General features: G+C 39.4%; 1 protein-coding gene across 1 annotated transcript; it reads right to left on the minus strand.

The window, feature by feature from the left end:
- Window positions 1–759: 759 nt before the first annotated feature.
- LOC116408483 lies at window positions 760–13,498 on the minus strand. Its single transcript, XM_031895526.1, has 10 exons — window positions 13,464–13,498; window positions 6,177–6,363; window positions 5,570–5,681; window positions 5,038–5,216; window positions 4,606–4,713; window positions 4,337–4,477; window positions 4,021–4,238; window positions 2,854–3,013; window positions 1,271–1,410; window positions 760–943 (listed from the first exon to the last, which is right to left on the minus strand). Exons 2-8 carry the CDS (start codon window positions 6,361–6,363, stop codon window positions 2,990–2,992), a joined length of 969 nt encoding a protein of 322 aa, XP_031751386.1. The 5' UTR covers window positions 13,464–13,498; the 3' UTR covers window positions 760–943; window positions 1,271–1,410; window positions 2,854–2,989.
- Window positions 13,499–13,824: the final 326 nt, after the last annotated feature.

The following is a 13,824-nucleotide window of genomic DNA, read 5'->3' on the forward strand; positions in this document are numbered from 1 at the left end:
CCAGATGTGGGCCAGAAGTGTGGAATAGATGTGGGCCAGATGTGGTTCACATTTGCGCCAAATCATCATAGTATCTGGCCTGGAGTTCGCTCAGCTGACTCAGATCTGGCCCAAGACTATGTTGTCTAGAATTTCAAGCATTTATTATCTAAAATATCTTTTTTGTCTTTTGCTACTTATTTTTTTATATAAACAAATACTGTATTAAAATGCCTTCTGATCATCTAATGTTAATTCTAACACAACAGCCACTACTTTACTATAAACATACATAAACAATTACACAGAGCAGATTTGACCTTACTTTCTACCTAACACAGTTTTTACTTACTGTGCTTCCATAATATTCACCAAGCTTAAATCAGTGCTACACAATAAGAAAAACCTAATTATTACCACATAGTTGTAATGCAACACTTCCTGAAATTTAAGTCAACTGAGATCTAATTTCAATTTAAGTTGCTAGTCACAAACATTATTTACCAATATTTTCTCCATGTTTTGAGCCTTGTTATGCTTTTACTAACAAAGACGGTAGGGGAGTGACAGGATAAGGAATAACATCCAATAAAGTCAGTGGTCACAAGCAGTTCTTGGACTACTGTTTAAGTATTGTTTTTCTGTTTCTGTTTCAAAGTAAAGTAAATTGACAGTATATTTATGCTAATAAAAGAAAAACAAACACTGATCTTTACAACACTGTTGACAAAAATAGTTATTGTGCAAAGTGTAAATAAAAAACAAATAAAACAGTACAAGAACAATGCAAATAAATTTATTTATTTATTTACTATTTTTTTTAACTGTGCAACTACAGGAGTTGGTCCCCTGTGTCCAAACAATGTGGTCAGAACAAAACAGAGAATACTAATAACAGATTTATCCCAATGAACAAAAACACAATCCGATAGAGCAGTCAAACAATTTAATTCCCATGGGCCATCTGAAAAAAAACAAAAAAAACACACCAATAAGAAAGCTGTTATTTTTCCACTAAAGCAGTGTTATGAGACAGACTATGGATAAACTGCAAATTAACTTATAACTTATTTTACTGATTAAGTTATCTTACAAATTCTAGTACAAAAAATATTTTCATTTATTTATTAATTTTTTATCTATAAATCAATGGCTGTTTAATAATGTTTGAGTTTTTTTGCATTAAATAAAAGTTGAAATTTATTTTTATCATGAAGTCAACCTCTATTACTGACTTGTTATCCTAATGAAAAAATGTAACTGCCACTATGCTTCTTGGATCTGAATTTACCTCAGTTAACGCCTCTTTGACTCTTGAACGCTCTTTCCGGCCACCGCCACGGTCAGGAGCAAGATTGAACCAACGGATGGCATAAGAATCTATCTCACTGTCTGCTGCATTGGTCGAAGACTGGTTCTTTCTTACAGCCCCTGGTAAAAAGAAAAATAAGACTCTTTAACTTCACCCAGATCCAAATAACCAGGCCACGGTATTAGAAGCAGCAGTGGTCTCCTCATTTGAAGCATTGGCAAACCAAATATATAGAGGGATACCGTCCATACACCCCTTAACCCCACCCATGAAATCCCATGAATCCAGGTCTTTTCTAGAACGGTAAAAGTAATACACAAAAAAGCAAATAGCTGGTCCAAGTGGACACCACTCTGGGGCAATAACACCCTTACGCAATTCAGGACCTTCCCAGATGCTAACCTTTGGGCTGCTGCAGGGGTAAAGCACCTACATGATGTGGTGGAAGCAGGAGGTATCAAGCAATACGCTCAATTAAAGGAGGAATTTAACCTGCAGAACCACATGCTCTTCAGGTACCTCCAGCTGAAACATGCGTTCCAGATACAGTTCCCCAGGGAGCCCCCCAATATTACTGAAAGTACCCTTGAACGATACCTACACAGACCTAATCTGCTCAAACCCCTCAGCTGGTTCAATGCCATACTATTGCAGGGGAGCTTTGACTCAGTAAATCATATTAGGCTGAAATGGGCCCAGGACTTTCCCCAGCTAGATAATGATGTCTGGAAAGATATACTAGAACAAATAACTGAAAATAATACAGCAACAAGGGACCGCTACATACAGGTCAAATTCCTTAACAGAGTGTACCTAACCCCCCACAGGCTGGCACGCATATACCAGGGATACCCAGATGTGTGTAAAATGTAATGTAGATCAGGGCAATTACATCCATGTATTCTGGGAGTGTCCTAATCCAGCAGTACAGGACCACCATACTCACCTTATGGCTCACCATATGGGCTCCTTGCTGGGACTCCCGAATATCAGGACACCTGAATTTTGCCTATTGGGCCATACGGAAGGTCTTACTTTGCCCTCAGGGGACAGGATATGTCTGCAGCAACTCCTACATTATGCCAAGAAAGCTATTTTGCTGACATGAAAAAATACGGAACCGCCAACCCTGGGATTTTGGATAAAGCTGGTGGATGACACACTCCCAAGACAGAAACTTACCTACCTGGCCCGAGGATGCCCGGCCAAGTTCGACAAAATATGGAGCTGCTGGCTGACAGTACGAACGAATAGCATAACCCACTAATACCTCAACAAACCCTAGACAAGTAGCTAGGCACCGTTACAAATGAAACTTCTTCAAATGTAAACGCCCACCACTGAGTATTACCATGTATGAGTACCTTCTTTCTTTCCTATTTTCTTTCACTTCCTCCTTTACTATTCTCTTTTTGTTCCAAAATTAATAAAGAAAAACTTTCAAAAAAGAATCTTTAACTTCCACAGAATAATAAGCTCCATAATAATGGCATAGTAACTTTATTGTTTAGGTTTTAAAGATGTATCTAATACTCAACTTCTTGGTATTACTCAATACTTACTGATCAACAAACTTCTTGTGAGCATTTCCTTAAAGCACTTCTTCCCATTGACTCCTTTCCAGTTTATTTGTTTGGCTACTGCATCTGAGTAAAGCCTTGAAAGTATGTTCCATGTCACTTTTTTGGTGTTTTGACCTCAAACAGCACCCAGAGCAGATATCTGAAAAGACAAAAATATATTATATTGTCTGCTCTAATCAAAACGAAAATTTTTTATATAATGTAGAGAACAGCATATTCCAGGGGCCGTTTTACGGTGAGGACCCTCTCTGACTACAAAAGTAGAGAGAGACATTAGTAAAGTCAAGACGCTTTTATTGTCATTACAACCACATATAGCTGACGCAGTACACAGTGAAATGAAACGTTCCTAAAGGACCCTGATGCTACATACTGTAGACAACATAATTCAGGTCCAGGATCCAATTACAGAGGGAGGTGTTCAGGGCCGGCAGGCTCAATTACTCAATCTGGTGCTGTGGAATGATTGTACTGGATGCTGAACTGAAGTCTATGAACAGCATTCATGTATGTCCAGGTGTGTAAGGGCCAGATGGAAGGTTGTGGCATCATCCATGGAGCAGTTAGGATGATATTCAAACTGCAAGGGGTTCAATGAGCGTGATAGCTGTGTTTTGATTTGTTTCCTGATGAGTCTCTCAAAACACTTCTTCACAGTGGGTGTGAGAGCAAAAGGACGTTAGTAATTGAAGCAGGAAACTGTAGACATCTTCAGCGCAGGGACAACGGTCATTGTCTTGAGGCATGTAGGAACAACAGCGCTGCTCAGGAAAATGTTAAAGATGCTAGCTGTTCTGCACATTCCGTGAACGCTCTGCCAGGAATGTTGTCTGGTCCAGCAGATTTCCATGGGTTAACTCTGCATAGAGTTTGCTTAATGTTTCTTAATGGACAGACTGAGCACCTGATCACTGGAGGGAGGGATGGTCTTGATCACGTTGTTCTCTACCATGAACCGAATGAGTACCAAACTTTATATTAATTGGTGCCCTGTATCTAACACTCTCACCTTAAATAATATGTAACCAAAACTAAGAATTAATATTAATATTTGAGGCCAGTATCACTACAACAGGCACAGAACCACTTGAGATAACGTAGGTACAACAACCATAAAGTAGCTTTAGATAATGGGAAAAAACATACCATGTTTTGTTTAGCTTGTGAATTTCTTGAGTCTTTAAGCCATTCCTCAAACTCCTCAACTTCAGGCACAGTGGTCAGGGGGATACTGATGTCTTTAGGCATTTCAGCCACAGGAGCCTCTGTCCCCAGTCTTGCAGCAAGATTGTTCACAGCAGCAGCAATCGCCGTTTGCTGTTCCTTCACATAATCCAATAAAGTTAGGATGTGCAGCTGAGCAGCTACAATAAAGGAAAGATTGAAAGTTTTCTTATTATATATCATTTTGAAAAACTGGATGTTTGAAATAAAAAAAAAAAAAAAAAAAAAAAGATTTTACCAGAGCATGGAATTGGTCCAGTGCCTGTCTTCCCCAGTCTAAATGTGGGCCTAAAGAAATGCTCATCTGGCAGAGGCGTGGCAGAGATCTGGCCCATAGAGCTTGATGGTGTGTGAGAGACACGTGTTGCAACTTGAGGCCCTGAGCATGGGGAGAGTCATTATTTTTAGCTCACTGACTGTTGATCAAAGATGGCATGCAAAGAATTATTAAAAAATATACTATATATATATATATATATATATATATTAATTATTATAAAAAAATACCTGAGCAAAAATCATCTTGAAAATGCATCGTATCAAAATGGCCAACAGAGGAGTGGGGCAGAGGACTGGAAGGCATGCAAGATGTACTTAAGGGGGCAGGTGGTGCTGCTGTGAAACATAGGTATGTCAATAACATATTTTTAAGTGAATAACAACAAATTATGAAAAATTTACTATTATAATAATAAATCCTTTATGTTTATAGTTTCTATTAATTATGTGCACTTACAACGAACAATGTTCAGCCAAGATCTGTCAGATTCACTCAGCACATAAAAACATTAACTTTACAGTTACATTAACTGCATCAGATCCAGACAAGTACCTTGACTTAAGATAAAATTTGCCACGGCTTGACTGTATATACATGTTCAGTTGTAACATTAACATAACAGTATTAAAAAACTATTCAACAAAAATACAAGAATATACCAGTAAAATAAGATTCCGTCTGCCTCTGGTCTAGGAGAGGTCTAGCAGTAGTCTGGCAAGCTTCATTGTCAGGAGTAGGGGGAGGAATAGGTGGTACTGGACAAGGGAGGACATTGTGGCATCTCCTCTTTATAGCCATCTCTGGCTCACTGTCAGAGTCTGTATCGCCAAAGATTTGCCTAACAAACAAAACAAACACCAACTAATCATAATGTTTGGCAGGGTTAAAAACTTAAAGCAATTTGTTAAAGATTAAAACCTAAAAACACTCAAAATACATAAAAAGACACACAAAATATTAAATTAACCTACACTATGGAATCTATAGTATGGCTTGTATCAATTGACCCTTTATAGTACTGCAAAATATCCAAACAGTCCATTGCTTCCTTTGGCAATTATAGCAAATTACTTCAAAGCAAAAAAAGAGAAGTTTACACTACCTAGCCTTTAAGCTCTATAGTTAAATATTTCTAAACGTATTTTAAATGGTATATAGTAGTAGTGGAGTAATAGTCTCAGAATATGAAACCTTGGCTTAATTTTTCTCTTCCTAATCACTTCTTCCTCCTCATCTGTTTGTAATTCAGAGGTATTGCAGGTCAGCAAGGCCCTCAGTTTCTGTCTTGCTTTAAGGTAATCACCTGATCAGAATTCACAAAAAATAAATAAAATTAATTAAATAAATACCCTCACTTCTACAATCTCAAATTGAATCTGCAATCCGTCTGTGCCTGTCGCCCATCTGACCCGCATCCGACACATAAATATTACTCCACCTGTTATAGTACATCAAATATTAGCTGTTCATTTAAATTTTCTGTGAAAATCATCAGAACTACCATGCTCAGGGATCATCCGATCATCTCAATCGGAATGCAGTTTATGCATGGAGCGCTCTTCTAACAATCTGATCTGAATCATGTGTGTTAGTGAGGACTAGAATTGAGAACCACTGATCTAAAGTGGTTTGGCTGTTGTTCTAGACCCACTATTAAGTACTGACTGTTAAATTTGTGTAAATTAATGTGTACAATATAGAAATTTGAAACCATTAATAATTGAAATTAAAAAATTTTTAAGTTTAGTTCACAGAAATTACAAATAAATTTCATTTTATTTCTAAAGCAGATTCTTACCTGTTCTTGAATGGACTCGAACATCATATTTTTTCCAGTCTGCTCCTGGCTCTTCACATTTTTGAACAGCTCGGTTTATGCGTTCGTCGCTTCTATAGTTTGGCCACCAAGTGACACCATCTTCAAGCCATGATTCAGATATAATGTTAACAGTGTTTGTTTCTATAAATTCCACAACCAAAAACATCTGAAAAAGAAGTTTTTGCAGAAAGTATTACATATTTTAAAAGACATACAACATTCCTTTAACATTTTCCTTCAATCCATGTACTAGCATTCTTTGATCATACTGTTATCACCAGCATAGATTGCCTTTTCCCTCAAACAATTAAAATTGACACAACATACAAGCACAGGTAACAACATATATAGTACCTCACAAAAATGAGTACACCTCTCACATTTTTGTAAATACTTTAATATACCTTTTCATGTGACAACACTTAAGAAATGCCACTCTGCTCCAATGTACAATAGTGAGTGTACAGCCTGTAAGAACAGTGCACATTTACTGTCCCCTCAAAATAACTCAACACACAGACATTAATGTCTAAACTGCTGGCAACAAAAGTGAGTACACCCCTAAGTGGAAATGTCCAAAATTGGTCCCAATTAGCCATTTCCCTCCCTAGTCCCTAAATTTGGTGTTATTGCTCTCACACTCTCTCATACTGGTCACTGGAAGTTCAACATGGCTCCTCATGGCAAAGAACTCTCTGAGGATCTGAAAAAAACAATTGTTGCTCTACATAAAGATGGAAAAGGATATAAGTGCTAGAAAATAATGGTGAATGGTGGGACCAACGTGTCAAAATATTGACACGTTGGTCCCAATTTGGACATTTCCATTTGGGGTGTTGCCAGCGGTTTAGACATTAATGGCTGTGTGTTGGGTTATTTTGAGAGGACAGCAAATGTACACTGTTATACAGGCTGTACACTCTCTACTGTACACTGGAGCAGCGGCATTTCTTCAATGTTGTCACATGAAAAGATAGAATAAAATATTTACAAAAATTTCTGGTGTACTTTTTTTATACTGTACATGAAATGAAGTGTTACTGTCAATGCTTCATAAAATGTATTATAAAGCCATCAGTCATTTACCACTTACCCCAAGTTACCTGCTCCCCCCTTTTTCTTGTTAGTTGTTTTTCTTTTTAGTTTTATTAACATGTAAATAAGATAACTGACTCAATTTTGCTGTATTACACTTAATAATATATTTTGTTATTTCTCAAAAAATAAATTGTTCAAGTTAGAAATTTACCAGAGAAGAGTAAAAGCAAAAGAAAATTTACAAAGTAAACCTCATCAGAACTACCATGCTCTGGGATCATGGTCAGGGATCATCCGATCATGCATGGAGCGCTCTTCTATCAATCTGATCTGAATCGGGTGTGTTAGTGAGGACTAGAATTGAGAACCACTGATCTAAAGTGGTTTATTTGGAATACTCACATTTTCAAAATCCAGTATCCAGAAACCTTTGTGAAGTAAAGCAGTCTTTTGTCAGTTTTTGTCAGTCTTTTTCGTCATATTGTTCCTAACCCCATCCCTAACCTGAACTAGAGCTGTGTTCTATAAGCGGGTATGCAAGAGAGGCATGACAACAAATTTATCATTGTAAGGAAGGAGTACACACTTGTGAGAGATCTGTGATGCTTTGGCTACCCTTAATGGTCCTGTTGGCTCTGACACAATAAATACTCTAAGAAAATCCGAGCTCATTGGATAGTTGAAAAAATTTGCAATTTGTGTAAAAACTCTAAACACAACGTATATTTCCTTTACAGACTGAACAATGTTAAGAATAACACAAATGTCTTTGCCTATAGCAAAAACATTATCTCCTGTTGAAGCTTTCACTGACCAGTGTTCAGTCCTCAGCTCCCTGTACTGTGCTGTTGCTTGAAGGCCATCAGGAACAGGTCCAACATAATGTTGCATTCTTAAAGCTTTACAGGGCAACTCAGAACTACTGATTTTTTCAACCTCTGATAACCTTCTTATTATCTGCGCAAGAGGAAATTCTGGCTTTCTCACAAACTTCTTCAGTGTACGGAGGTAATTTTCATATGGAAAAGCTGAGATAGTGTCTAAAGAACCATGTAGTTTGGCATCAGCTGACAGGTGGACCAAGGCATGCACATTATACACTAAGGCATCTTTTCCATAAAGCTCCCCAACATGTTTTACAAATGCTGTAAGAAGCGTGTTTGCATAATTGTTAAACAAAGAATAAAGCTGCGGGCTAACAAGGATGCAAATACCTGTATAAAATAACATAAAGTTGTTATATAAATTATGATCTAAATACGGTGCCAGAGCAACAGAACCAGTATACAACAGAAACTGTCTAAGTTCAGTAGCTTTCCAACGATCTAGTTCTCTCAAAGATCTTGGTTTCCTTACAAACTCAACTGGTATGTACGCACGCATCTGAGTCAGAGTTTGAGAAATGCGATCAACACAACCGGAGGACAAGCGAAATTTCAAAGGGCCCCTCAGCCAAACATTTAACAATTTACGTGTAACACCTAAACATGCAAGGTGCATGTAATCTATAGGAAATCTAGTCACCATGCCCACATCTAGACCAAAAAATCCATGTGGTCCATCATGATGATGGTCCTCGTCAACTTTGTCTGAAAATGATGAATCAGTCCGTAACACAAAATCATTCTGGGGGTATGTCATTCTGTGGTTAACATAAACTCCTGGCTGGCAACACTTATCACATCCATGATAACCATTGTGTGCCTTTACGTTTTTTACAAAAGCTCTAGCAGGGGTATCACATACAACAGAATCCAGTTCAAAGAAAACCTTTTTTTCTTTAAAATAGACTCCTTCCTGCAGCTGTTTTAACTCGTGGGTAAAGTCTTTCAAATATTCATCAGGGGCATTTGGTTTTTTGGTACCACAGAAGAGCCCGATAACAACAGGTTCTTTCATTGGGGCATTTAACAAGAGTCCTAAAATGGGCCATAACTGTAAATTTGTGCTCTTAAACAATGGCAAGCCATCAATGTTTACTTGCAATTTAAAAGTAAAGCCATTTGGAAACTTTTCAATTAGTTTGGTTAGGGTGTTCCAGAGAGCTGTCAGGATACCTCTATAATGATAAAACCCACCACATTTTTGTTGAATTTTATATTCAGTTTTTGTTTTAAGGATGGTTCGGGCATCCTTTGGAAGTTCTGGGTGGTACACTCTCAACAAACTAAGGAGAGCTGATAGGGCAACTAAAGAAACACCAAACTGTACAGACCAGTTGGCTAAAGTTTCAACAAAGCTGACTGGCTCATCTGCAACCTCTGGTTCGGATTCAGAGTCAGGCTCTGAAACACACTGTCTTTCAGTCAATCCTCCAAAATCATCTGTGCAAATAGAATCTAAATGCTCGTCTGTCCGAGAGAGTCTTGAGTCACTGTCATTGGTTGTGGAATATGCATCAGCTTCGTAAGCTGTTGTAAAAGTTGGTTCTGGTTGTAAGTCTGCAATGTCATGCAGGCGTTTTTCAAGTGCAATGCGAGCCCTCCGTCTGACTCCAGAACTTGTTAAAGGTGGTTCCCTCCTTTTCATAGTCTCTAAATAAATATTAAGTGTGAACAAAAAAAATTCAGTGTTTCTTATTTCTTATTTTTAGCCTATTATTAACATATTTACTGGTAAATGGTTAAAATGATTGCGCCTCCGCGTAGGGACAGTAACCGGGGGACAGAGGTATTGCAAGTAGTTATAAAGGGTGAAGGAGCTGGAGTATGTAGATGGGAGCAGGGAGGAGGATATGTGGATGGAGTATGGACAGACAGCAGGGGGGTTAAAGGAAGTGACTACCTTAGGGAGCACCATGCATACAATTAGAAGAAATGAAGTGCATTTTGCCATTATCAGGTGAGGTGTAGTCTTGTAGCGTCAGAGAATGGCAATGGTTCCTCAGTGCATTAATGAGTTGGTCTGCATTTGAGACAGTTCTTTAATTTCAAGCAGCAGTCTGTAGTGGCTCTCCTTGTAGGTCTCCTCTGATTAACTCCTTGTTAAACTCGTTCAGATCACTTGTAAACGAATCACTTTGGAACAAATCACCCTTGCAAATGCTCAACCCCCAGCAAATGCTCTCCCCTAAGAAAGTCTTAATAGGGAGAGGCAAAGCTGGGGAATCACAACTGATTGTAATTGATCAAGCAACAGGCTAATCACCCAGCTGTGTCAGAGGGGGGGAGTATAGCAAGAGTGAAGATGAACCCTGATATAAAGTGACTTACAGAGTTTATTTACAGAGGAGTTTTATGGGGGGTCATAAAATGTACAAAACTACAGAAAGAGCTAATAGTCTATAGATTTTGGCTAGTGCCAAAAATGAAAATTACCAGTAAAAACTGTACAAATGCAGACAACAAGGCCACAGAGTAGATGGAATGGAGGGCAGATATAGCAGATTTACCAGTAAAAACTGTACAAATGCAGACAAGGCCACAGAGTAGATGGAATGGAGGGCAGGTATAGCAGATTTACCAGTAAAAACTGTACAAATGCAGACAACAAGGCCACAGAGTAGATGGAATGGAGGGCAGATATAGCAGATTTACCAGTAAAAACTGTACAAATGCAGACAACAAGGCCACAGAGTAGATGGAATGGAGGGCAGATATAGCAGATTTACCAGTAAAACTGTACAAATGCAGACAACAAGGCCACAGAGTAGATGGAATGGAGGGCAGATATAGCAGATTTACCAGTAAAAACTGTACAAATGCAGACAAGGCCACAGAGTAGATGGAATGGAGGGCAGATATAGCAGATTTACCAGTAAAAACTGTACAAATGCAGACAAGGCCACAGAGTAGATGGAATGGAGAGCAGGTATAGCAGATTTACCAGTAAAAACTGTACAAATGCAGACAACAAGGCCACAGAGTAGATGGAATGGAGGGCAGATATAGCAGATTTACCAGTAAAAACTGTACAAATGCAGACAAGGCCACAGAGTAGATGGAATGGAGGGCAGATATAGCAGATTTACCAGTAAAAACTGTACAAATGCAGACAAGGCCACAGAGTAGATGGAATGGAGTGCAGATATAGCAGATTTACCAGTAAAAACTGTACAAATGCAGACAAGGCCACAGAGTAGATGGAATGGAGGGCAGGTATAGCAGATTTACCAGTAAAAACTGTACAAATGCAGACAAGGCCACAGAGTAGATGGAATGGAGGGCAGGTATAGCAGATTTACCAGTAAAAACTGTACAAATGCAGACAACAAGGCCACAGAGTAGATGGAATGGAGGGCAGGTATAGCAGATTTACCAGTAAAAACTGTACAAATGCAGACAAGGCCACAGAGTAGATGGAATGGAGGGCAGGTATAGCAGATTTACCAGTAAAAACTGTACAAATGCAGACAACAAGGCCACAGAGTAGATGGAATGGAGGGCAGATATAGCAGATTTACCAGTAAAAACTGTACAAATGCAGACAAGGCCACAGAGTAGATGGAATGGAGTGCAGATATAGCAGATTTACCAGTAAAAACTGTACAAATGCAGACAAGGCCACAGAGTAGATGGAATGGAGGGCAGGTATAGCAGATTTACCAGTAAAAACTGTACAAATGCAGACAACAAGGCCACAGAGTAGATGGAATGGAGGGCAGATATAGCAGATTTACCAGTAAAAACTGTACAAATGCAGACAAGGCCACAGAGTAGATGGAATGGAGGGCAGATATAGCAGATTTACCAGTAAAAACTGTACAAATGCAGACAACAAGGCCACAGAGTAGATGGAATGGAGGGCAGGTATAGCAGATTTACCAGTAAAAACTGTACAAATGCAGACAACAAGGCCACAGAGTAGATGGAATAGAGGGCAGATATAGCAGATTTACCAGTAAAAACTGTACAAATGCAGACAAGGCCACAGAGTAGATGGAATGGAGGGCAGGTATAGCAGATTTACCAGTAAAAACTGTACAAATGCAGACAACAAGGCCACAGAGTAGATGGAATAGAGGGCAGATATAGCAGATTTACCAGTAAAAACTGTACAAATGCAGACAAGGCCACAGAGTAGATGGAATGGAGGGCAGGTATAGCAGATTTACCAGTAAAAACTGTACAAATGCAGACAACAAGGCCACAGAGTAGATGGAATAGAGGGCAGATATAGCAGATTTACCAGTAAAAACTGTACAAATGCAGACAAGGCCACAGAGTAGATGGAATGGAGGGCAGGTATAGCAGATTTACCAGTAAAAACTGTACAAATGCAGACAACAAGGCCACAGAGTAGATGGAATAGAGGGCAGATATAGCAGATTTACCAGTAAAAACTGTACAAATGCAGACAAGGCCACAGAGTAGATGGAATGGAGGGCAGGTATAGCAGATTTACCAGTAAAAACTGTACAAATGCAGACAAGGCCACAGAGTAGATGGAATGGAGGGCAGGTATAGCAGATTTACCAGTAAAAACTGTACAAATGCAGACAACAAGGCCACAGAGTAGATGGAATGGAGGGCAGGTATAGCAGATTTACCAGTAAAAACTGTACAAATGCAGACAACAAGGCCACAGAGTAGATGGAATAGAGGGCAGATATAGCAGATTTACCAGTAAAAACTGTACAAATGCAGACAAGGCCACAGAGTAGATGGAATGGAGGGCAGGTATAGCAGATTTACCAGTAAAAACTGTACAAATGCAGACAAGGCCACAGAGTAGATGGAATGGAGGGCAGGTATAGCAGATTTACCAGTAAAAACTGTACAAATGCAGACAACAAGGCCACAGAGTAGATGGAATGGAGGGCAGGTATAGCAGATTTACCAGTAAAAACTGTACAAATGCAGACAACAAGGCCACAGAGTAGATGGAATGGAGGGCAGGTATAGCAGATTTACCAGTAAAAACTGTACAAATGCAGACAACAAGGCCACAGAGTAGATGGAATGGAGGGCAGATATAGCAGATTTACCAGTAAAAACTGTACAAATGCAGACAACAAGGCCACAGAGTAGATGGAATGGAGGGCAGATATAGCAGATTTACCAGTAAAAACTGTACAAATGCAGACAACAAGGCCACAGAGTAGATGGAATGGAGGGCAGATATAGCAGATTTACCAGTAAAAACTGTACAAATGCAGACAACAAGGCCACAGAGTAGATGGAATGGAGGGCAGATATAGCAGATTTACCAGTAAAAACTGTACAAATGCAGACAACATTATAGTATATTATTAGTGTATGTGTGTTTTTGTGTGTATTTGGCACTTACTTGTGTAGTAGATCGTGGATCTGCAGGGAGACAGCAGCAGCAGCAGTCTGGCAGTGAGTAGGAGTGGCAGGAAGCAGGGGGCTGAGCAGAGGGGGAAGCAGAGAAAGGCAGAAGGAGATAGTTAAAGCCAGGCACGGATTGCACGGCTTTTCTTATGGGGCCCCTGGGCTATCGCACCCCAGGAGCCACTCTTTCCCCCCCTCTGACTATTGTCTGGAGGCTGGGGAACAAGCGGGGAGTGAAGAAGCGGCTTCCAAAGCCGCTCCTCCGCTCCCAAATCCGGAAGTGCAGGACGTAGAATCTACGTTCTGTGGCACTTAGGTACTTTGTTACCCAGGATGTAGATTCTACGTCCTGTGGC

Source organism: Xenopus tropicalis, chromosome 1 (assembly GCF_000004195.4).
Source record: "Xenopus tropicalis strain Nigerian chromosome 1, UCB_Xtro_10.0, whole genome shotgun sequence".
NCBI classification, from domain to species: domain Eukaryota; kingdom Metazoa; phylum Chordata; class Amphibia; order Anura; family Pipidae; genus Xenopus; species Xenopus tropicalis.

Excerpts from the sequence above, each read along its gene's own strand:
- LOC116408483 (XM_031895526.1), bottom strand. The coding sequence starts at position 6,363 with ATGTTTTTGGTTGTGGAATTTATAGAAACAAACACTGTTAACATTATA. Across the intron at positions 4,478-4,605 it reads TCAAGATGATTTTTGCTCAG|GGCCTCAAGTTGCAACACGT; the intron begins GTATTTTTTTAT and ends CCCCATGCTCAG. Across the intron at positions 3,014-4,020 it reads CACAAGCTAAACAAAACATG|ATATCTGCTCTGGGTGCTGT; the intron begins GTATGTTTTTTC and ends TTGTCTTTTCAG.